Source organism: Elaeis guineensis, chromosome 11 (assembly GCF_000442705.2).
Source record: "Elaeis guineensis isolate ETL-2024a chromosome 11, EG11, whole genome shotgun sequence".
NCBI classification, from domain to species: domain Eukaryota; kingdom Viridiplantae; phylum Streptophyta; class Magnoliopsida; order Arecales; family Arecaceae; genus Elaeis; species Elaeis guineensis.
Window position 1 is genome coordinate 51,332,125 of NC_026003.2, and position 25,271 is coordinate 51,357,395.

At 41.7% G+C, this 25,271-nt stretch overlaps 1 protein-coding gene across 4 annotated transcripts in view; it reads left to right on the forward strand.

Moving 5' to 3' along the window:
- Positions 1 to 22,014: 22,014 nt before the first annotated feature.
- LOC105053560 (tetraspanin-10) overlaps positions 22,015 to 25,271 on the forward strand; it is a 62,688-nt gene continuing 59,431 nt past the window's right edge. The window contains exons 1-6 of one of the 4 annotated variants that reach the window (XM_010934771.4): positions 22,057 to 22,211; positions 22,489 to 22,610; positions 22,704 to 22,775; positions 22,922 to 23,034; positions 23,126 to 23,180; positions 23,278 to 23,333. In XM_010934771.4, the coding sequence (XP_010933073.1) occupies positions 22,958 to 23,034; positions 23,126 to 23,180; positions 23,278 to 23,333 (188 nt within the window). In that variant the 5' untranslated portion in view covers positions 22,057 to 22,211; positions 22,489 to 22,610; positions 22,704 to 22,775; positions 22,922 to 22,957. Of the gene's footprint in view, positions 22,212 to 22,488; positions 22,611 to 22,703; positions 22,776 to 22,921; positions 23,035 to 23,125; positions 23,181 to 23,277; positions 23,334 to 25,271 lie in introns of all 4 variants that reach the window. The other 3 variants (XM_010934770.4, XM_073245450.1, XM_010934768.3) reach the window with 3 other exon arrangements.

Consider the following 25,271-nt stretch of genomic DNA (forward strand, 5'->3'; position numbering starts at 1 on the left):
CAAAAGAAGTACTTCGCCTGGCTCTGATCGGGCTTGCATTTCTTGGTCTAACCCTGTGCAGACGTCCCAGTATGCAGCCGCACCTTCTTATTCTTCTTCTTCTTGTTCTTCTTCTTCCCTTTCTTAAAGGGTCGACGACCAGAAGAAGACCCTCCACTACATTCACCGACTCCTTATGGAGCTGGTGATCCTTCTCAAAGTTCTGCAGCAACCCCAACAAGCCGTGGTAGTTCACTACAGGCTTGTCATCCGAAAATGAATAAGAAAGGGGAGGAAGGACTGGGGCAATGAATTAAGGATCGCATCCTTACCGAGCTGCTCGTGCAGGAGAAAGCCCAATTTACTTAGGTGCTCAATCATTTCGATCATGTACAGTACATGATCAGTGACTAAGGCTCCATCCCTCATCTGAGTATTGAAAATGGCACAACTAGTTTTGAACCTTTCAACATCGTCAGGCGTGCCAAGGGAGTCGTTCAATATTTGAAGCATCTCCTATGGCTGGGCATTCTCAAACCTGCGGTTGAACTCATCATTCATTGCTGCCAGCATAATGCACCGAACGATGGTGCGGTCGTTGAACCACTTCTGATAAGTATCTCGGACCGTCCCTCTAACGTTCGGGGCTGGCTCCTCAGGTGTCGGATCCGTTACTACATAAAGGATCCGCTTATGCTCAAGGATGATTTTTAATTTTTGATACCAGCTATCGGAATTAGGTCCCATGAGCTTGTCATTATCTAATAATGATCGGAGGAACAGGGTAGTAGCCATAGCTACATAAAGAAAACCAGACCTCTATTAATACATAAATTATAAATACTAAAGACTTAGACTTTAGTCTAAAGTTTCTCCCAGTATTTTTACGAACTGGTAGCCTCAACCTCCAATTCGAGAATTACTTTAATTTCTTAGTGGGTACTAGAATCCACACAGACTACACACAAGCCCAACTTTGGTTGGTCAACCCATGTGCATCTATGGGTAGGTTCATAACCAGTTGTTTCTCTAAACAACTTCTAGTAATTGATTTTGCCCTATAACCTAATCAGTAGGCTTTGGCCTCCACTGAAAAGATCTGGTTAGGTCCAACCATTAACATGATTTGATTTGGTGAATCGGACCAATAAATGATCAGATCCGACTTTGGCCGGCCAACCTGATCACCATCAGAAAGACTCAAACTAAATTATCATATTATGAATGATAATTCCATTAGTCAATAAGCACCAGGCCTTTGGGCCTCCAATGATTATTAAACTAATGGACTCATTATCACTCACTTAATGGGAGGCTATGACTTAGTTATCAATATAACTTAATCATTTTTAGGGACTTAATAATTTTTTTTGAGGATTTTATTAAAGGATAGATGAGAAAAAAATATCCAGCCAATTTTAATCCTCCCACTGACTTCACCAAGTCAGATTAAAAAGATTTAATTAAAGCTGGCATTAGGAGCACCTAAATCAGTCAAACTGATTTACCTAATGACATGGATGAGCCCTAATCATCAAGTGATCTAATCAAAATCTAATTCACCAGGTTGGCCAGGTAAGTGAGATCAGTGGTGGGGATAAGCCATTAACTCGTCCGAGATCAAATCACTGCGAGTAGCTCCCACTTAAAAACCATTGGTCAAACTGCCAAACTTATCTTAGACACCAACCAGTTCATTAGTTTTAATTTGATCAACTTAGTAAATAGGGTTCCACCGCGTAGCCATGAATTAAGTCCATCTTGGTCTAGTTAAAGACATGGACCCATTCAACTACAACTATTGGAGTTGAGTCTAGAGTATTCTTGACCTAATCTAATTTAACTTTTGATTAGATTTGATCAATTACTCTAATTTAGTCTATTTCTTTAAGCTAACCTTAGGTCTAACCTAATTATGGACCTAATCCATCTAACCCATTGACCCACAAGTTTATGCAATTGTCTTAGGTCTTAATTCACAATTCTAGACCTACTAGACAACACTTAATTCTTTTAATTAAGTATTTGACTGATGGGTTAGGGTTTGGCATTTCGAAAATAATTTTAAATTTGAAAGATTTTATTTTTTATTCACCAAATATGTTGACTCATTTCACAAATAGATCAGCACATTTCTTAAATAGCAATCCTATTGCTAATTACATAACAGAAAATAACTCAATCAAAATAAATCATGAATATTTTTTAGATCTAATCTAACACATTCATGATAAATTTCATAATTAAACCTTTACAATTAATTCCTTTCACTGCTTCATCTGCATGGGATATAATTGCAGTGGCACCCCTACCGCCATAGGAGACCCCATCGAATGGGAGGAGAGGGCCTTTAAACCCTATTTTTCTCCTATGACCGGACGGCCATGGCAACCAACCCAATTCGATTACTTGCTACTTGGATCAAGTATATCGAAATATACCAATTTCAAATTTTAAATTTCAAATTTTAAATTTTAAATTTTAAATTTCAAATTTCAAACAAATTTCAAGTATCAAATTTCAAATTTTTGAATTTCAAATTTTGAATTTCAAATTTTGAATTTTAAATTTTGAATTTTAAATTTTGAATTTCAAATTTAAATTTCAATCAAATTTTAAATTTCAAATTTTAAATTTTGAATTTCAAATTTTTAAATTTTGAATTTTAAATTTCAAAATTCAAATTTCAAATTTTGAATTTCAAATTTTTAAATTTTGAATTTCGAACAACTTTCAAAATTCAAATTTTAAATTTTTAAATTTTAAATTTAAACTTTTAGATTACAACATAATCTATGCATGCAAATATATATATCATATCTAAGAACCCGCTCTGATACCATTTGTGGGAAAATTCAGTGCAGGGGTAAAATGATAATTTTAAAACTTTTTTAAAATTATGATTTTATAGTAAAAAAATATTAATTAATCTAATTAATTAATATAAATTTATCCTACACTAGAATCTAAATATGATATATAGCATGCATGCATTTAAATTTGAAATTCGAATTTGAACAATAAATACTTTATTGTAATGTGTTCAGAACACAATACCTTTGTGCGGGTAGTAGATCGCCGCAATCTGATCACCGTCGGGAGAATCTGATCATCGCGATACAGCCACACAGTATGTCTGGCCTCTTGGATCATCCACACGAAGCTCCCAGTCTGATCAACTCCTCATGAGTGCTAGCTCGTTGTAGAGTCCTTTTGACGGCCGATGCTGATCGAACTCCTTCGATCGATGTCTGTCGATTCTTCTGTCGATTCTTTGGATGCTCCGGATCGTCAACAAATGCTTGAGAGGATGTTGAAGATCATCCTAAGATTTTGTGGCTCATGACACTCGTAGCTCACTTTCTCACTTCCCAAACCCCAGGCTAAAACTCTAGGAAACTCATCGGAAACCTTGCACCCACTTTTGTTTCTTTTCTTTCTTTTTCTCTTGGAAGGATATGGACTTCCTTCTCACGCACAAGACTTCTCACGCCCCAAAATTTTTCTCCAAAAATCTTCTTCTTACATGCCCCACTCTTCTTCTCCTTTTATAACAACGTCAAACTCTTATCCAAAAGAAAGGATAAAGATGAGTAATTGCACATTTGAATTCAAATCAAATTTTGAATTCAAATGGACACCAACTCATCCCTTATCCACTAAAGTGTGAGGCATGGCTTAAACTGTACATGGAGTACTTTCATGAGAAACCTTTTCTCATGTAATAAATGGGGCGTAAAAAAAGGGATAAGTTGCAAAGATTGATTGCCCATTCAAATTCAAACTTTATTTTGAATTTGAATGGCCAACCAATCATCCTTATCCATTCATATGGCACATTAAAGTGGGGGTGGAGAGGGCTTGGTGTGAGAAAATAATTCATGAGAAGTTCCTTCTCATGAATTCAAAGGGTGCAATGGAAGTGAGGTTTGCATGGAGATTGGGTCAAGGTGGTTTAATTATTTAAACCAACCTAATTGAACCAAATAAGTTAGGTCCAATTAGACTAATTTAAACCCAACTTAATTAGGCTTAATTAGGCTCAATAAAATCCTAATCAAATCAGGAATTGACTAAGCCCAATCCCTGATCAAATCAAGGATCAAACCATCTTGACGATTAGGTCAACTCTTAACCTAATCGGATCAAACCCAACTGAATCCAATTCAATTGGACTTGATCCAAAAATAATTACTCAATCAAATTGAGTTAATTAGTGATCAAATCATTAATTAAATCTCTCATAAATATTGAGTCCAAATCCGATGAGCAATCGGGCATCAGAATTCATCGATATGTAACCCTGATCGAAAAGTCCCAACCAGTGAGACTCTTGACCCCGGTACCCATAATGTGTGAACTCATGATCAGAGAATCTTGATTCTTGATCACTGAGTCCCAAACATGTAGATTCTACATCAGCCATCAGATCAGATAGAACCTCTAATGTGTGTGACCCCGCAGGTTCGAACCTAAGTCGGTAGCACAGGAACCAATTCCTGTACTAATCGAAGTGACCATCTAGTAATAGTACCCGACATCCGGATAGGTCGAAGAGTCGCAATCGCAACACTCAAAACCTACATAAATATGGTTACTGTATAATTCATCTTTTTGACCCTTGTGTTTAGGACGACTTAGGGTTAAACTGTCAACCCTAATCAGATCATCCAATCGTGCTCAACTCAAATAGTCCTGTGACTCCTCACAAGGACTATCCTGGCCAAGATTTTACTAAATTGAAACACGACTGTACACAGCTCCTAAACTGGAGTGGTCAATCCATCTTGACACGCGCACCGCAAGTCAAGTACTTGACTACACCCAACAGCCTTCCGTCACTGAATTAGAAATTCAGGTAGTCCAGTGCCTAAGTGAGTGAGTTGCTTGCAAGTCATTGTGGTGGTCTCAGGTCGGAGGGATATTTATACCCATATTCCATCGGAGCAAATTTGACAGCAGAAATAGCTCCGGAGTCGGTCATGTTCAGTGCAGATGTACCATTACATCTCACCTGTATGCCATACCAGTGTTTCACACTCATTGGTTAAGAGGACAACCAACCTATATGGCACACAACGATCTATGCTTGATAAACGTTGTTGTCCTTGGTAACAACGTATCATTTAATCACGAACAGATTTAAGGACTAAACGATAAATCCTCCTTTGTCGAGTCTAAATAGTCCTAAGACTTCACCACAACATAGGAGTTCATTAGAAGATGAAATATTTTATGATGAAAAATACCAAAATAATTTTTATTAATTCATAATTCATGTACAAATATAAAAATGAGCACAACCATCAACAGGCTGACGATTGGCTTTGGGACACTATTCCCAACAGCCAGATCATGCAAGACGATGTTTCTAGGCTATCCGCGAGGAGTTAAGGGATACAGGCTATGGGATCCCTTGGAAAAGAAGTCATCATTAGTCGGGATGTGACTTTTGATGAGGAGTCAGTCCTACAGAGTCAAGCAGGCATGGAGGAGCAGCAGGTGTAGGAGGAGGTCCAGCAGGGCGCTGCTGGACAGCTTACCTCTTTGATTTTGCCTCTTGCAGGTACTACTGGAGGAATGACATTCAGGTGAAGCACCTATCTAAGGTGTCTCCACAGGTGGAGAGGACTCAGACGGATGATCGAGGTGGAGAGGTCCAGTAGGAGTGAGCTGGATCGAGGACTGATATCGGTGTTGCCCTACACAAGCCCAAGAGGACCATCAGGCAACCGGACCGATATGGCTTCGAGGAGATGCTGTCATATGCCTGGTGACAGTGAATGGAGATCCATATACATATCAGGAGGCTATTGAGAGCCAGGACAGAGAGCGGTGGGTCCAGGCGATGTCCGAGGAGATGCAGTCTCTCCACCAGAATCAGACGTGGCGATTGGTGCAGTTGCCACTGGGGAAGAGGCCCATTGGCTGCAAATGGATCTACAGTCGCAAGGAAGGGCCTTTAGAGCAGGGAGGTATCAGATTCAAGGCGAGGTTAGTAGCCAAGGGATACTCCCAGAAGGAAGCATCGACTTCAGCGAGGTCTTCTCTCCCGTCGTCAGACATACTTCCATCAGAGTGCTGCTGAGCATTGTAGCAGCTCAGGATTTAGAGCTGGAGTAGATGGATGTCAAGACGGCGTTCCTCCATGGGTATTTGGAGGAGAGGATTTACATGGAGCAGCCATCCAGTTTCAGGGATCCAGGATCAGAGGAAAAGGTTTGTTTGTTGTAGAAGTCGCTGTACGGGCTGAAGCAGTCGCCGAGGCAATGGTACAAGCGGTTCGACTCCTATGTGTGCAGCATTGGACTTTTCAAGTGCGAGTTTGATCTCTGTGTTTATGTTCAGTTTCTTGAAGATGGTTCTAGGATGTTCCTACTCTTGTATGTGGATGACATGCTTATAGCATGCAAGAGTAGGAAGTTTGTGCAGGATCTAAAGGCATCCTTATCTCGGGAGTTTGAGATGAAGGATTTGGGCCCTGCAAGGAAGATCCTAGGCATGAAGATTTTCAGAGACCGAGCTCGGAGGATGCTGCATCTATCTCAAGGGGGCTACATACAGAAGGTCTTAGAGAGGTTCGGGATGAAGGGAGCAAAGCCGGCGGAGCTGCCACTTGCCGGTCACTTCAGACTCTCGAAGACCATGGCACCACAGACTGAGGTGGAGGCTCAGGAGATGGAGACGGTTCCTTATGCTTCAGGAGTTGGGAGCTTGATGTATGCGATGGTCTGTTGTAGGTCAGACATCGCTCATGCAGTGAGTCAGGTTAGCAGGTTCATGATGCAGCCTGGCAGGGAGCACTAGAGAGCTCTGAAGTGGATATTCAGATATCTGGCAGGTTCAGTTGGAGTTGGCATCTACTACGGACAGCGAGGAGGTGCAGTGGGATACTCTGACATGTCCAAGGAGGCTCAGAGGCTGATTGGAGGTTATGTAGATGCAGACTTCGATGGAGATGTGGATACCCGGAGGTCTATGACAGGCTTCATCTTTAGCCTGTATGGAGGTTCTATTTTTTGGAGATCGAGTCTGCAGCCTATCACGGCCCTATCCAATACAGAGGCGGAATACATCGGACTGACAGAAGCAGTTAAGGAGGCAATTTGGTGGAAAGATTTGTTGACGGAGATGGGCCTTACTCAGGAGGCCATTAGAGTGCACTGTGACAGCCAGAGTGCACTTCTATTAGCACAAACTTAGTCTATCATGCAAGGACAAAGCACATCGACATTCGATATCATCGGATCAGGGAGCTTGTGGAGGATGGCGAGGTGGAGCTAGTAAAGGTACATACCAAGGAGAACCAGCTGATGCACTTACGAAAGTACTTCCACGGGACAGCTTTCAGAGATGTGTTGAGTTGATTCGGCTGATGGACAGAATGGAGCTGGTTAAGGCCTTGGGACACCAAGATGGAGATTGTTGTGATCCAGGTGGTGTGCCCAAGGCCCAGGAGACTAAGGCTAAAGCCAAGGTCCATCATTCATGAGGGCTTCATGTAGGCTCTAGGGCTAGTTGGCCCTAGGTTGAAAGGCTGTGGGCCTTTCGGGTTCTTGAGGTTTAGGTTATGTGGGCCTCAAGGGACCAACTCTTTATGGGCCAGGTCTGGACCCAGGATAGGTGAGATTAGGTCGAGTCATGGGTGTACATGGGCTTGGATTAACCTAATCTCCCATAGAGTTGGTCAAGGAAGTTTTGAGTTTGGGTCACTTGATCCTGTGTTTATATATACATGCACTGTATAGGTTTGATTAAGCCAAAGAATACGAAAACCCTTTCTCCCAAGTCTCTCTCTCTCTTCTCCTCTCTCTCCAGCTATTCTCCATGCCTCAGGAGCAAGAAACCCTAGGGTTTCTTGCCGCCAGGTCCATAGAAGCAGGAAAAGCAGGGGAGGCGCTAGGGTTTTGAGCCCCTCCCCCTTTGTGCCGCCAACCACAACAGCCTCTCCCTCTCTTGCAGCCATCCAAGCATCAGGTCCAGGACTTAAAATCTCTTGCTACGAGGTTGGTACAAGTTTCTCTCAGATCTGGAGTTGATCTGAGGTCGTTTGAGGTACGGGTGAGATCTCCATCAACAGATCTACAGGAAAGGCTGCAGCAGGACAGATCTGTAAGGTCTGGTTCTATCTACCTTCTTTCCTATCTAGAATACCCCAATTTGAGATCTATGAATTGGAAGACCTCGGTCCAGGCCTGATCTAGTTGGTATCAGATCTTGAATTTTTTAGAGGTGATCTTAGAGGTGTTCTTCATCTGGAATGAAAGGCTGACGAAGAAGACAGCAACCAGACTGATTTCATCAAGAGCCTTCAATTGAGTCAGAAGTCTCCAGATTTGTTCGTTGCTGGTTTCGCTGCACCCAAGTCCGTGGGAGGAGCCGGGATCATGCTCCAACACTAGCAATGGTACCCGACGATCGGATAGGTCGAATGTGTAGAATAACATCCTTAGAATCCATGCAGATATAGTTTTCATATAATTCATCTCCTTGACCAAAATGATCATAGGACACCTCAGAGTTCAACTGTCAACTCTGATCAGGTTGTCCACATTGTATTTCAAAATATCAAATCCATCTGATGGATTACCTGGTCAAGGTTTTGCTAAATTGAAATATAGTGACTCATTCTTCTCAACTCTTGGACTGGTCAATCCCATCTCGATCACACTCTGACTTCGCAAGTACTTGACTATGCTCAAAAGCCTTCCATCACTGAATTAGAAATTTAGTTAGTCCAGTACCAAAGCATAGTGAGTTGCTTGCAAGTCACTGAGGTGATCTCAGGTCTAAGGGATACTTATACCTATATCCCATCAGAGACATTCTCGACAGCAGAATGCTCTGGAGTTGGTCACGTTCAATGACAATGTATCCTTACATCTCACCTGTATGTCATACCAGTGTCTCCACACTCCTTGGTTAAGAGAACAACCAACCCATATGACCTACAGCGACCTATGCTCGATAGAAGCTGTCGTCCTTATTAACAGCCTATTATTTGATCGTGAACAGTTTTAAGGACTAATCGATAAATTCTCTCTTTATCGAATCTGAATAGTCCTAAGGACTTCAGCATAACAACGGAGTTCAATAGAATATAAAAGCTTACAATGAAAATGCTAAATATATTTTATTTATTAACAAATCAATTACCATACTTGGTTTCTCAACCGTCAACAGCTGGACGATTGGCTTTTGAAACATATTTCCAACAATTAAGTCAATCGAGTCACTTCTCTGGAGCCTCAAAATAGTGGAGGTTTGTGTTAGTTGAAAGGCTTGAAGGTGAACTTGGTTAAGGAGAAGAGGGTAGATAAGGCAAAACTTCAAGCTCTAGATGAAGCATGACCTTGGCTCTAGAACTATATATGCCTATTTCTTGCTTTTCTAATCAAGATGGCTGAGGGTGATGAACTTGCCAAAAATTATAACATAAATAGAAGCATACTATGGATGTAGCTAGAAGTCTTAAAGAACCCCTTCTCACTTTGTAACTTTGATTTCACAAACCATGTACTAGCCTTTTGGTTAGAGATCAATATTGTGGAATTTATGATTATTACTAGCATGCTATTCATTTGACTTTGCTTTTGGATTTAACTTGGAACCATTCTTCTATCGATGGCCATAGGGAATCGATGTGAGGATCTCTCATAAATTGTGCCACTAAGTTCTAAATCAAGTTAAACCTTTCATCATCATGTGAGCCCCTAGCATATGACTTAGAACACAAACTAAGTAGAAAAAGTCTAGTGACATGCATTAGTACTGCTGCCCCTCAACCGTCAGGGATGACGAGTATTGTAAAATCCTTGTAGTATTATCCCTTGTTCCTTGAAGAGTGATTGATTCTACCATCGGGGACACCTATTGGTATAGGTTCAGGACCTCATCAGCAATGTCTACAAATCATAATTATCGATGGCTCCAAGTGCCACTAGTATTGATCAAAACATCCACTTCTAAATCGATCAAGTATATTCTTGCACTTAACTGAAAGAATTTCTGCATTGCATTGGTCTATGAATGTTGAGGACTGCACAAGATAGTTTCTAACCTCTTCATTTTGATTGGCCGAAACATGATAGTTAGGTTTCTTATAAATATTGATGTTTCCACAATGTGATAACCAATGAATTGACTCATTTGCACTAGAGATAGAATTGACTAATTCTCTCATAGGATACATTGGAAAGTGTTGTGACTTATAGTGATGGCTTTGCACAACAGAGTAAGTCTCTTAGCCTATTTTGCCATTGAAACTGAAGATAAAATATATTGCTCTGTTAGTGGTCTCGGTATAATGGCCACTTTATTTGTAACTGCATCATTAATCTCCTTTTGTACCGATATGGTAGTAGCTACGTGATTGTCTTATAGGATATGTCAAAGAACTTGTTTGCACTAACTCGCTTCAACAATCGAGAGGGAGAGATAAGCAAGCTAAAAAATCCGTTGATCGATGAAAAAGAGTGACATATCTTGTAGCTCTGGATAGATGTACAAGCATACTACTAACATCAAATTAGTTGGAAAAATGATAGTAAATAATAAGTATGAGAGTAAAATGAGTCACTTTAAAGACTTTCACCACCATAACTCTGTCGGTTGAAGAAGGAAAAGATAAGATGCATCTAGGGCTACAATTGAAATATTCTATTGCTACTTCTACTGGTTAATTAAAATCCTATGGAAAAAATAAAAGTAAAAAGTTAGATGATAAATATAAAAGCAAGGATAATTTAAAAATAAACCGGCTTCATTGATCGATGAAAGAATCATCGGTTCACATTACATCTGTTTTTTTTTATATTAGAAGATAAACAGTTTATTAATTGTCCACCATAATGATAGCATCTAATATTTGGTTTTCACTTTTCTTGACGATTCAAGCAACTGGCGCTAATTATTCTCTTTGTCATAACGACTAGGCTCTAGCTATGCTGTTTGTTAAACCAAACACCGTGCTTGATTAACCCCAACTCATCATCAGTCTTCATTTTGACTTCTCTCATGATAGTTCATATTGGTCTTCGCAGTCTATTCGGCCTATAGACTAATTTTTTGTACTATTTTTTTATATTAATATATTTTTAAGCTGACTCGAATAGTTCTTTACTATTCTAACCTTATTCACTCTGAGGCCCATCATATTCTTTATGCTTATGATCTTATTATGTGGCTGATGCCATGATAAATTAGAATATGATGCAGGCAATATATTTATATGTACATATTTATCAAGCTGGTGGCATGATGATCGGATAAAAATTCAAAACATATAATTTCTATAAGAAGAAAATAAAAAATTATAATTTGATTAATTTTAAATTTTATTTGTCAAAGTAAATCGTATTTGTGATGAAAGCGCAGCACGTGACTTCTTTTTTCGATATTGGCAAAAGAATAGACTTTCTGTTTATTGGCCCTGGGGTCATCAATCTTTTTTTAGTTTACTATTTCTCACTTTTGAATGGTTAGCAGCAATTGATTTGCCTTTTATTACAGCAACAGGCTAATTTGCTTGGCATATGGAATAGTGGTACGCCACTCTACCGGCGAGGAAAAAATTAGTTGGCTTGCTTCTTTTGTTATGGACCGAGGAACAAACTTAGTTGCAACTTCACGATGATTAAGGCCCGTTAGAAATAGGATTGAAATTAGATTGGATATTAGTTGAATATCAATATATTTATATTTATATTTTTTATTTAATAAATATAAATATAGATATAGATATTATTCGGATGTAAAAATTTGTATTTATTTTTGTTTTAAATAGATACGGATACCATTCGAATATTAAAAATATAGATATAATTATGGATATAATTTAGATAATTAAATTTTCTAACTACAGAATCAAAAATATTATTAAATAAATGATAAATAAAGCTAATAATATGTTTATATGATTGTATATTTTTTAAAAAAATTAATAAGTACTATATAAAATTTTATAGGATTACATGCAGATTTGGATATTTAGATACGGATCGGATAGTTGTCTATTCATATCCATATTCTTTTTTTTTTTGACAGATATGGATATGAATATGAATATTAGTCAGATCCTCAAATTTTTATTCATATTCGATTGATTCAGATGCAAAAATGGATCTAGATGGATAATATCTATACTACTTTCATCTCTAATTAGAAGACTTTTCATGTAGTTTCCAAATGAATGTCAAACTAAGACCATGATTTGATTATAATAAAGACTTTAGAAATAAAATCCTAATGGATTTTTATTTGTAGGATATAAATGTTTTGAGTTAAAAAGGAAGACTTTAATTTTAAAAACTTGGTCTACATGCTTGGTTACAAAAGCTACAAGCCTAGGTTTATTTGGAGTTAAGTTGATAATAAGTATTACTTTAGGAGTAAAAGTGGATAAGATATTATTTATTTGTATCTATTTTTATATTCAAATCTATCTAAAAATAGATAAAAATTTATACATTCAATTAATATTTATATCAGTATTTGTGTCTGTCAAAAAAAAAATATAGATATAGATAAATAACTATTTGATGTATATTCGAATATCTGATTCTACTTGTAACTTTATTTGATTTTATATAATACTCATTAATTTTTATAAAAAATATATAATTATATCAGTACGTTATTAACTTGATTCACCATCTATTTAGTAATATCTTTGATTCAATGATAATAAAGTAAATTATTTGGCTTATATCCATATTGATATATCCATACTTTTCGCATCTCATGTATATCTATATCCATGTGAGATGAATATGAATGTGAATTTTTGCATCCGACTAAAATCTATATTTATATTTATATTTATTAAATAAAATAAATATACATGTTAGGTATAAAATACCTCCAGCTGAAGTTTGTAAAAGGCCGACTCTCCAGGGCTTTTCCGGCTTCCGACCTTGTGTGGCATCTTTCTGAACCCCCTCGACCGTCCGAGCTTCCATAATACCATCCATACTTCTCCGACAATGAGCTTCTCCATTTATTTATCGGACTGCTCTAAATGTCCTTTGAGCTTCGCTATCAGTCAATTTTCTACAGTGATCAACTATTCTCCGAATCCCTTTCAGATTTCTTCCGGCCACGGACGACTCTACTCCGAACTTCTTCCGAACTTTGTCAATATCCAAGCTTCTCCAACAACGATATTTCTACAGTAACTAGATTCCATCCAAGTTTCTACGGTGGTCGACCACCTTCCGAATTCCATCCGAGCTCCTACGAGAATCGGATTTCAGCCAAACTCCTACAGTGGATGGATCCCAGATGAATTTCAACAACAGAAGAGCTCCACCAGCCAGATCTCTACTTCGAACTTCTATTACAAGCGGTCTACTCCGAACTTCTACTACGAGCGATCTACTTCGAACTTCTACTACGAGCGGTCTACTCCGAACTTCTACTGCATGCGGTCTACTCTGGATCTCTACTGTAAGCGAATTCCATCCGAGCTTCTACTGTAAACAAATTCCTTCCGAACTTCTATTATAGGCAGACTTCAGCCGAACTCCTACAGTGGGTGGATTCCAGACGAGCTTCTACAACGGGACAGGCTCCACCAGCCAGGTCACTACTCCGAGTTTCTACGGCAACCGATCTTCGACCGAGCTTCTACAATAGGTAGCCTCCTTTCGGCCTTCTACAAGACCCGGACTCCGTCTGAACTTCCATAGCGGATAGATTCCGGACGAACTTCTACAACAGACGGGCTCCAGCAGCTGGATTTCTACGACGGCCGACCGCCTCCGGTGTCTGCCGAACCTCCCCAGCCATCAACCTTCAATAGCGTCAGTCGGACTTCAACAACGCCATCTAGACTTCCACAGGATCCCCCAGACTCCTCCAGCGGACAAACCTCCCCAACGCCATCCGAAGTCCACCACCGGCCGACTCTCTGTCAGATTCTTCATGAAATCGGACTTCTCCAACAGAAAGTCTCCAACCGAGCTTCTACAACAGATGACTCCCGCCTACAGCATCAGCGCTCTAGGCACCCAACAACAGTAGATCCGTCAGCAACCTCAAAAATATCTGAGCTTCTCCTGGATCGACGAGATAGAGAGCTATTTCGCTCCATCAGACATCCCAGCCGAGTTTCAGCCGACAGATCCGAACTCTCTGACAAGTCACGACAATGGCCACTATCCTACTCCACTCTCTATAACAGATTCCGTGTGGCTCCACCACTCTCTGGCAAGTCGCGACAACGAACACCACTCCACTCTCCATAACAAACTCCATGTGGCCCTGAACGGCCCTCTGACGCCACTACTCTCTGTAACAAACTCCGCGTGGCCCTGAACGGCCCACTACCAGGCGGTTACAGACGTCGCTGTCAATCAGTTACACCCTCCGTCTATAAAAAAGGACCCCCAGATACGTTCTTCTCTAAGCTAAAAACTCTATCTCGAAACTCTGCTAAAATTTTCACTTGAGCGCTCTATTTCTGTTGAAGCAGAGTACTGACTTGAGCGTCGGAGGGTCTTACCGGAGTACCCCCAACTCCGGTTTAGACTTCCCTTGCAGGTCTCGATGGCAGATGCAGTCATCTCAACTCCAGCTTCTCCAGCGTCGGCAGAATTCTGCACCAACAGAATTGGCGCTAGAGGAAGGATGACTGTGTCTTCGCAGTACCCTTTTTCTTAAAGGAGTGCTCAACGAGACTGTCTCTGGTCACCTTCTCCGATATCTACTTCTCCTTCTCCTGCCAGATCTCCACCTGATGCCTCCCTGAAAGGCATCCACCAGGCGATCCACGGCCTCCGCGGCTAGATCTCAGCGAGCTTCCCAAACTCCGGCCTCATCTCTAGTTTTCCAGTCTCCTCCGGCAATGGCAGTCGGCATGGAGCAGTTCGATTTGCTGGTTCAGCAGGTCAGGGGCCTCACCGAAGTAGTGCAGGCCATGCAGCAGCAGCCGCAGCAGCCGCAGGTCTTAGTGCAGCTGAAAAGAGCATCACCGGAGTTTCAGAATCTGACGACCGGGCGGGCCACTTGGGTAAGTCACCCCATCTTCCCCGAAAGGGGAAGCAGAAGGCGGAGAGCCCACTATCTGATCACGATTCCACCCCCGGAGAGTCTCTACCTCCGTTTCATTAGAACACCCTCGAGACTCGCAGTCGAGAGGACCTCCTGGATCAAAGATTTCGGAAGATGAATCGACGGATCGAAGAGCTCCGCCATACTCCCACTGCTTATGGTGAGGACATCTGCACTGACCCTCCATTCTCTCAAATGATCATGCAGGAGCCAATCCCGCCGAACTTCAAGCTCCCTCAATTCGAGAGCTACGATGGAACCTCAGATCCGATTGACCACCTGGAGGCCTTTCGGACAATGATGCTGCTCCATGGGGCGCCAGACGCCATCCTGTGCCGAGCTTTTCCGTCTACCTTGAAGGGAGCAGCAAGAAATTGATACTCGGCACTGAAGTCGGATACTATCTTCTCCTTTGATCAGATGAGCCACTAGTTCGTTGCTCATTTCGTCAGCAGCCGGCGTCCCCGGAGAGGTTCGAAATCCCTCATCAACATCAAGCAAAAGGAGGGAGAATCCATCCGAGCTTATGTCAATCGTTTTAACGTCGCCGCGTTGGAGGTCCGAAACTTGGACCAATTGGTCGCGATGGCCGCCCTGAAGGGCGGTCTTCAAAAGAACGATCTTCTATTTTTCTTGAAAAAGAAGTATCTCAGGGACTTTGCTGATTTGCTGGCTCGGACTGAAGGATATGCCCGAGCAGAAGAAGCCTTCAAGATGAAGGACGAGGAGGCCGCGAAGGAGCGGCAGGTGGGAGACTCCAGCAAGCCCGCAGTTGAAAAAGGACCGAGTGAAGCTAGGCCACGTTCTCGAACTTCCTCCGGACACAAGCATGTCCAGACTCCTCCCTGGGCTCATAGGTAGAGAAGCCCGGACCGCAGAGTTCGACGGAGCTCTCCCCTGAGAAGATTCCACAGCTACGCCCCTCTCAACGCATCGAAAACTCAAGTACTGATGGAGGTTAGGGAGCAGCTGCCAAGGCCGAAAAGGATGCGCACACACTCTGGGAAGCACAATCCTAACAAGTTCTGTCTCTATCATCGTGACCACGGCCACGACACGGAGGAGTGTATTCAGCTCCGAGACAAGATCGAGGAGCTCATCAGACGAGGTCGGCTCGACAGATTCATTCGACACTGACCTGAAGGTAGGGAAGATCAGTCGAGAGCCCTGCCGCAGCCGGAGCCGCTAAGGAGGGAGGAGCAGCTTGAAGATCGGCCTTCGATTGGGATTATCAACTCCATCTCAGGAGGATTCCGACAGGGAGCAGACCTTTCGCGGCTATGGGATTCAAAAAATCTACGGATGTATTACCAACAACTTTGCCTTAAATAAAAGTTTTTTTCATATTTGCATATCTTTTCTTTTGACATGAGCTCATAACGACAGGGAGTAGCTCCTTCCGACAATCGAAACTAAGCGTGTTAGGAACAGGAGGAGGACCTTGTCCTAATACGAGCAAAGTCGAAGGCCCGATTATTTTAAGATCGGATGGGGGGAGAGGCCCTTACAACGGCCCTTATGTGCCCCTACAGCTATGTTAGGAACAGGAGGAGAACCTCGTCCTAACATGAGCAAAGTCGAAGGCTCAGTTATTTTAAGACTGGATGGGGGGAGAGGCCCTTACAACGGCCCTTATGTGCCCCCACAGCCATGTTAGGAACAGGAGGAGAACCTCATCCTAACATAAGCAAAGTCGAAGGTCCGATTATTTTAAGATCGGATTGGGAGAGAGGCCCTTACAATGACCCTTATGTGCCCCCACAGCCATGTTAGGAACAGGAGGAGAATCTCGTCCTAACATGAGCAAAGTCGAAGGTCTGATTATTTTAAGACCGGATGGGGGGAGAGGTCCTTACAACGGCCCTTATGTGCCTCCACAGCCATGTTAGGAATAGGAGGAGAACCTCGTCCTAACATGAGCAAAGTTGAAGGCCCGATTATTTTAAGACCGAATGGGGGGAGAGGCCCTTACAACAGCTCTTATGTGCCCCCACAGCCATGTTAGGAACAGGAGTAGAACCTCATTTTAACATGAGCAAAATCGAAGGCCTGGTTATTTAAAGATCGAATGGGAGAAGAGGCCCTTGCAACGGTCCTTTTGTGCCCCACAGCCATGTTAGGAACAGGAGGAGAACCTCATCCTAACATGAGCAAAGTCGAAGGTCCGGTTATCCAGAGATCGGATGAGAGGAGAGGCCCTTGCAGTGGCCCTTACGTGCCCCCACAGTCCTGTTAGGAACAGGAGGAGAATCTTGTCCTAACATGAGCTGAGATTGACTATGTTGGGGATAGGAGGAGAACCTCGTCCTGACACAAATGAAGACCGATCGATCAAGACCGGATGAGGAGGAAAGCCTTCTCAATGGCTCCTCTACACTCCCACGACCCCGTTAAGAGCAGAGAAAAAATCCTCTCTCAAATGTAAAAAAAAAAAAGGGGGGGGGGAGATGAAAAGAGAAAGCGACGAACTACACCAGCGACAAGTGAAAAGCAAACTACGTCAAAGATATAGGGGACCTCGTCTCAATGAGGAAGAAGACTCTTATCAAGAACCCTCAGTCTCTAAGAGAGAACTCAACACAGGCCGAGGAAAAATCGACTTTCTTAAGGTAACGAGGAGTTCGGGCCCCCAAGCTCGAGCACTGGGAGGAAGCGTCAAACTCAAATAGCTTCGAAAAGACCTACGGTCATGAACAAAAAAGGCAAATCAACACGGCGACGATCGGGAACCTTCAAACAACGTCGGCATCGAACAAGACAAAAGACAAAAGAAGTTCGGTAAACGATGACTTAATGCAAGAATGGACAAGATAATAAAAAATTTTCTTTTCATTTCATTAGTAAAGTGTGCATTACCAAGCCTTTGAAGGCCAAAAAAAAAAGAGGGGGCAACAAGAAAGGAAAGGAATACATAGAATAAAAGGCAAAAGAGCTCCAAGGAAGCTCGATACCATCAGACTTCGAACTCTCGATTCCAGCCATCGTCGAGGATTGCTTTAAGTACCCGACTTCTTCTTCTAGTCCCCCTTTGGATTAACAATTACTCCAGCATTATCTTCAAAGTACATATAGACGCCATCCTTTCTGCGCCATGGTTTCCGCTGCCTCACAATGACGGCAGGCATGACCTTCTTTCTGGGATCGGGTTTCTCCTTCTTTCTGACTTCTTCTTCCAGTCCCCCTTCAATTTTTCCCTTCCGCAGGATCGGAAAGTACTCACGGTCGAAGATGTGCCACAAGCACGGGCTCTGGGCGATCAAGGCGAAACACGATCGGATCTGTCTCTTCTACCCTCGCCTTCTTCGCTGACCCAGAAGTTGCAGCGCCTTCCCTCTTGTGGGCTTTGAGACTCTTGGCTAACATCCGAGCTGCATCCGTGCCCATATCTGCAACGAAGGAGGATCGGCACAGTCTAGAAACAGAGCCGCGGAAATAGAGAAAGTTCTTAAGTTAACCTAGGCTGGTCTGAGGGATGTAGAGAGGCAGAGATGGGGACGACTCGAAGAACGCCTAAAGCCGAAAAGGACGCTGAGGAAGGACAAAACTCTCAGGAAGAAGGAGGGACCGAAGAAACTCCCGTACAAAGTGAGATCCCCGAAGGGGGGAGGCAGGTTTAAATAGGCGATGGGGTCCGATGCAATAATGATTGCAGGTCTTCTCTGGTTGATCTATAATCGTCGCGTGGCCTACTCACCGTGGCAGGCGACTGAAAGTGGCCGACAACTGATAAAATCATTATTGCACCATACCTAGAGCAGTGCTCTAGCGAGAATTTTGAAAAAATCTTTTCGGATCGTCTTGATTTGAAAAGGCTCCAGCACCAGCGCGCCAAACGCCAAAATATCTACAAACCACCGGGTACGAAAATCAAAGGAGGCAACTTCGGCTGTGAGAATTTTTCTGTACTTCCTTTATTCGGAATCCGAATTCAAAAGTAGGGAGACTGGTATTGGATATAAAATATCCCCAGCTGAAGTTTGTAAAAGGCCGACCCTCTAGGGTTTTTCCGGCTTCCGACCTTGTGTGGCATCTTTCTGAACCCCCTCGACAGTCCGAGCTTCCATAATATCATCCGTACTTCTCTAACAATGAGCTTCTCCATTCATTTATCGGACTGCTCAAAATGCCCTCTGAGCTCCACTATCAGCCGATTTTCTACAGTGATCAACTATTCTCCGAATCCCTTCCAGACTTCTTCTGGCCACGGATGACTCTACTCCAAACTTCTTTCGGACTTCGTCAATATCTGAGCTTCTCCGATAACGAGATTTCTATAGTAACCAGACTCCATCCAAGTTTCTACGGCGGTCGACCGCCTTTCGGATTCCATCCGAGCTCCTACGAGAATCAGATTTCAGCCGAACTCCTACAGTGGACGGATCCCAGACGAATTTCGACAACGGAAGAGCTCCACCAACCGGATCTCTACTCCAAACTTCTACTACAAGCGGTCTACTCCAAACTTCTACTACGAGCGGTTTACTCCGAACTTCTACTACGAGCGATTTACTCCGAACTTCTACTGCGGGCGGTCTACTCCGGATCTCTACTGTAAGCGAATTCCATCCGAGTCTCTACTATAAATAAATTCCTTCCGAACTTCTATTACAGGCAGACTTCAGCCGAGCTCCTTCATAGCCGGATCCCAGCCGAGCTCCTACAGTGGGCGGATCCCAGACGAGCTTCTACAACGGGATAGGCTCCACCGGCTAGGTCACTACTCCGAGCTTCTACGGCAACCGATCTTCGACCGAGCTTCTACAATAGGTGGCCTCCTTTCGACCTTCTATAAGAATCGGACTCCGTCTGAACTTCCATAGTGGATGGATTCCGGACGAACTTCTACAACGGACGGACTCCAGCAGCTGGATTTCTACGACGGCCGATCGCCTTCGATGTCTGCCGAACCTCTCCAGCCATCAACCTTCAATAGCGTCAGCCGGACTTCAACAACACCATCCGGACTTCCACAGGATCCCCCAGACTCCTCTAGCGGACGAACCTCTCCAACGCCATTCGAAGTCCACCGCCGACCGACCCTCTGCCAGATTCTTCATGAAACTGGACTTCCCCAATAGAAAGTCCCCATCTCAGCTTCTACAACAGATGACTCCCGCCTACAGTATCAGCGCTCTAGGCACCCAACAACAGTAGACCCGTCAGCAACCTCGAAAATATTCGAGCTTCTCCTGGATCGACAAGACAGAGAGCCATTCCGCTCTATCAGACATCCCAGCCGAGCTTCAGCCGACAGATCCAAACTCTCTGGCAAGTCACGACAATAGCCACTACCCTACTTTACTCTCTGTAACGGATTCCGCGTGGCTCCACCACTCTCTGGCAAGTCGTGACAACGGACACCACTCCACTTTCTATAACAAACTCCACGTGGCCTTGAACGGCCCTCTGACGCCACTACTCTTTGTAACAAACTCCGCGTGGCTCTGAACGGCCCACTACCAGGCGGTTACAGACGTCGCTGTTAATCAGTTACGCCCTCCGTCTATAAAAAGGAACCCCCAGATACGTTCTTCTCTAAGCTAAAAACTCTTTCTCGAAACTCTGCTAAAATTTCCACTCGAGCATTCCATTTCTGTTGAAGCAAAGTACTGACTTGAGCGTCGGAGGGTTTTGTCGGAGCACCCCCAACTCCGGTTTAGATTTCCCTTGCAGGTCCCGGTGGCGGACGCGGCCATCTCAACTCCAGCTTTTTTGATGTCGGCAGAATTCTGCACCAACAATACATATAGATATAGTGATATTCGATCCAATTTCAGCTCTATATTATTTTAATTTTAAAAATTTTTATTTTAACTATTAATTAATGTTTTAAAAGGCTTGTAAGTGCGCTTCTTTATATGATAGTCTGTTTCTTAGCCTATCATTTTGATGGTCAGGCAAAGAACGCTTATTATTGGATCGAGGTGGTTGCCAATCAGTATAATTTGATCGGACACAACTGGGCCCTTCTGTTTTTGTGGATGCTCGGCCATTGGATAGACACAACTACCAAAAGTTCACTCCAGGAAATTAGATCCCCAGTCACCAACCAGCCACATGATGTGAGGCCGCAAGGGTCCCCATAGTCCTTATTGCGACCAACCAAATTATCAGAAATGAGTTTCCCAAATTATGCTGATCTGGGCGACTCCGAGTTAGAACAATGAAGGATATGTCCTGGGCCTAAGAAATATGGACTTGGTCCATGCAATGACTTCTTTAGCTTCTGGGGTGTATATTTATTTCTTCAATTCTTAGCTTTCCTTTTTGTGATTTTTTTTGATAACGTTGGTTCTAATATTGGAATATGGGAGCCTCGAAATGAGGACACAGCCTTTATGGCACCGCCATAAGAGAAAAACCATGCTCACCAAAGAAATTGAATGCGGAAAGCTTCGTCTAAGGAAATTAATTAAAATTAACTAGCATTTGTGATGGGATGGAGGTCATTTTTCATGATTTTTTGAATCCTCAATTAAAGCTTCGCTTCCATTGCTTCCGTTGCCAGGCTCCCGTGGAATTATTGCATGCATCAAATGTAAGTGAATCAGAATAAATTCTAAGATATATATACGGTGGATAGTGTGTAATCAAAAATTGATGAAATATAAAAGATAGCATGAGGTGTTATTTATGATCCAATTGCACCTGATGTATGCAATATGGAGGCTCCTAAAACGCATTTTTTTTTTACATTTTAGAATATATCAATTTTTTTTTTAAAATTTTAGTAAATGAAACTGAAAAAGAAAAAAAAAAGCGACTAGTTTGACAAAGAAATTTGGGCAACTTCAAAAAAAAAATGACTAACATGTTCAAAAACGAAAGCAGGTGCGGCCCCCAGTTTTTGCTGCCACTTTGCTGTCCTGCTGAGGTGCAAGGTGGTACCTCCGCTGGATTCCCCACGATTTAAGACATCTCCCACCGTCCGAACTCCGATCCTTATCCCCCACGACGTCCATCTTTCACCAAATCGGTTCATCCAGGATTTAAACATATCCTACCGTCCGAACTAGGACCCTCTGTCCCTCAAGGCATCCTCCTCCACTAAATCGCTCTCTCTCTCTCTCTCTCTCCACACACACACACAGTTGAAGGTTTTGGGAGGAGGAAAGGGGTAGGCAAAGATGAGCACGGGAACAAGCATCTTTGTCGTCAGGTGGATCAACTTTTTCACCATGGTAAGCATCCCAGGATCTTTTCCCTCTCATATTTGTTCACTTGCAAGAATCTGAATCTTTTTTTTTTTCTTCCTCAGAGGTAAGTTTGCTTCTTCGATTGCCTCTTTTGATTTTTATCCTCTCTTCTTCCCACACTCTCACTTCTTTTTTTTTTCCCTTAAATTCCTTCTGGGTTTTCGTCAGTTCTTTAAAGATTTTGGTAATGCTCCTTTACTAGAGGGAAAATTATAATCTGTTCTTTCTCCTTGATGCAAATGCAAACATGGATTTGTTGCAGGTGCTGCTCAGGGGATGTTGTTTTTACATCTTTCCACCTGTGATTTTTTTTGGGGCTTTGGAGGAACAAATAACACAGATTTTTATGTTTTTATCCTTAATGCAAGATACCTCTGCATGGAGGTGCTGTACATTTTAGATTGGAAAAAAATCTGTTATCCTTGAATTTTTTTTTTCTCTTGAAGTCGTCATAATTCAAATCTTGTTTTATATAAGAGAGAAATGACAAATGGGACAGACGGATTGAGGGCTCAGGCTGATTTTCCGGAACATGGCAAAGTGCACTAGGTTTTCCCCTTGATTTTTGTTTACTATTATTTCATAGTTGTAGGAAGTCAGAAAACATGTGACTTTAAGGTTATTGCTTTTTATTAATTGCTACAAGTTCAATTGGTCGATAAGTTTCGTGGTTTACTCTTCACGTGGTCATACAGATATTAGCAATAGCAGTTATTTGTTTTGGGATATGGATGAGTACCCACCATGATGCATGCCGAAGGACCTTAACGCTCCCTGTCATGGGTCTTGGTGCTTTAATCCTTCTAGTGTAAGCGTTTTATGCATATGCTACGGAAAGCTATCTTGATAATTTGCTTCTCTCCTTTGGTATTTTATTTGGATATTCTTCAAACTTTCAGATCCTTGATTGGATTCCTCGGAGCTTGGAAGAACATCACCATACTGCTGTGGGCGGTATCCTTTTTCAGTTTGTGATATAACATAATTTTGTAAATTTTAAGCTATTGTTTCTCTCTTTTGTTATTATAAGGTGACCTTGACAAAAATTCAGTATCTTGTGATTTTGTTCTTGATTTTGGTGGCAATTATGGTGTTCACTGTGTTGGCGTAAGTATTGATTATGTGAAATCCAATATTGTGAGTTTCATTTATGCGATGCTTGATTTGATAGAATTCACAGAATATCTAGCCCTTTTACTTCTTTCACCTTAAATTTCCAACCACTCCCAAACATAAACCCCATTCCATAGCTCTTGACAGTTTTCATAACTTAGAAAAATCAAAAAACAAAGCAAGCCAAAATGAATATGTAGGGAGAGGAAGGGTTCTCTTCTTTTCTATCATCAACTTTGACATGCATCATATCCACTAGAGACTCTCCAAGAATAATCGCCATCAGTTTTTTCCTCTTATAAGGAAGAACAACTTGCCCAAGATAGAAAATGAAACTTGACCTATATCAAATTATAATAAGTTTGCATTTGGAATTAAGACCTCAACAAAGACATGACTTATTCTAATAACTAATTGTCTGTAATTTTGGTAAATTGATTTTTTTTTTCCTATGGATTAAACTAGCACATGTTATTGCAGTGAAATGCTATCCTCTGTTTTGGTTAAGGTTCTGTTTATGCTCTTCATCTGAATTTTATCTTGTGAGGTAACTCAATGTCGATCACATGGCATTTCAAGGAAGGAAGACAGAATTATTCATAGTTGAATTTGTACTAATAATTGGTGGTGAAGTATTCAAGTAAGGTGTTAGTAAATAGTAAACATTAATGGGTAACTTGTGCAAAAGCGAGTTGTGCTACAATTAAGGTATACTCAAGAATTTAAGTGTCACATACCATGGTTGTGGCTTCTAGGATTTGGTATGGTTAGCATGCAGTACTCTTCCATGCTGACTTGTGAAATGGACTAGCATGTGGAAAGGCTAAAACTACTGAGTGATTATGCAACTAGCATGCATACTACTTTAGTGATCTCTTTAGTTCTTAGACTAGCAAGCTTGCTTATAGTTGTGTTTAAAAATTATCTGAAAAAGGAACCAGCTTTTAGCTAATCTGCAGAAGTCTAGCATCATAAATGATTTATTATAACTGTGCTGATTGCTGTTAGAGGTTTATGTACTCAATGTCCTTTTGACACCCTTTAATTTCTCTATTCAAGTCATTCTTGGTCACAATTGCCTCTTTGTTACTTCTCAAACCTAATCCATTACTCACTAAATATATCCTTTGTACCCATGCATCACTCGTTCAGGCAATGTCATAAGGTTTTATTGATTTATATTTTTGATTCCTATTACTCCAAATTCCTTAACTGAACCATTTTCAATTGATGAACTTTCATCATCCCCAGTTGTACTATGCTTATTTGATGCTTACTTTCCATTTTCAGTATATATCTTGATTTATACTAAAATAAATCTTACATTTGTCTTAAAAGTTTCCACTGAAAGTCTGGATGCTGTTTGTCAGCAAGTACATAGAACTATAGAGACTAATGAGCTAATCTATGTGCCTTATTTTGGCCCTCTTATCACAGACACCATTCTGTTCAGGTTAGGACCTAGATCTAAGTCCAAAAAACCATAGTTTTCTTTTTCTTCTTTAATAGATGGATGGAAGGCTTTGATATTTTGATTCATTATGGAATGGTTCTTTTGCATGGTTAACATTTCCGGTTTGAAGATCCAGCTTCCAAAATTTAAGAGAGAGACTACACTTGAAACAAGACCAAAACTTGCTTAAATGATAACGAACAATGGCTCTTTGTTAGGTTTCTCCATTTTCATTTTGGTATATATTTTGAAGTTCCTATTGTTATTAGACTCAGAAGGATATTTCATAACCTTAAAAGATGGATAAGTAAGATCTCGTTACCCTTTGTATATGATTGGTTGGCTTATTTGGATGCCAGATCTCCAAATTCGCTTAAATATGGACTAGGAGGTTTTATTTAAATGAGTCTATAATTTGCTTTTGCACAAATGGAAGAAAGTAACTTTTGAAGGAGATTAACCATCCAAAAGTGGTAACG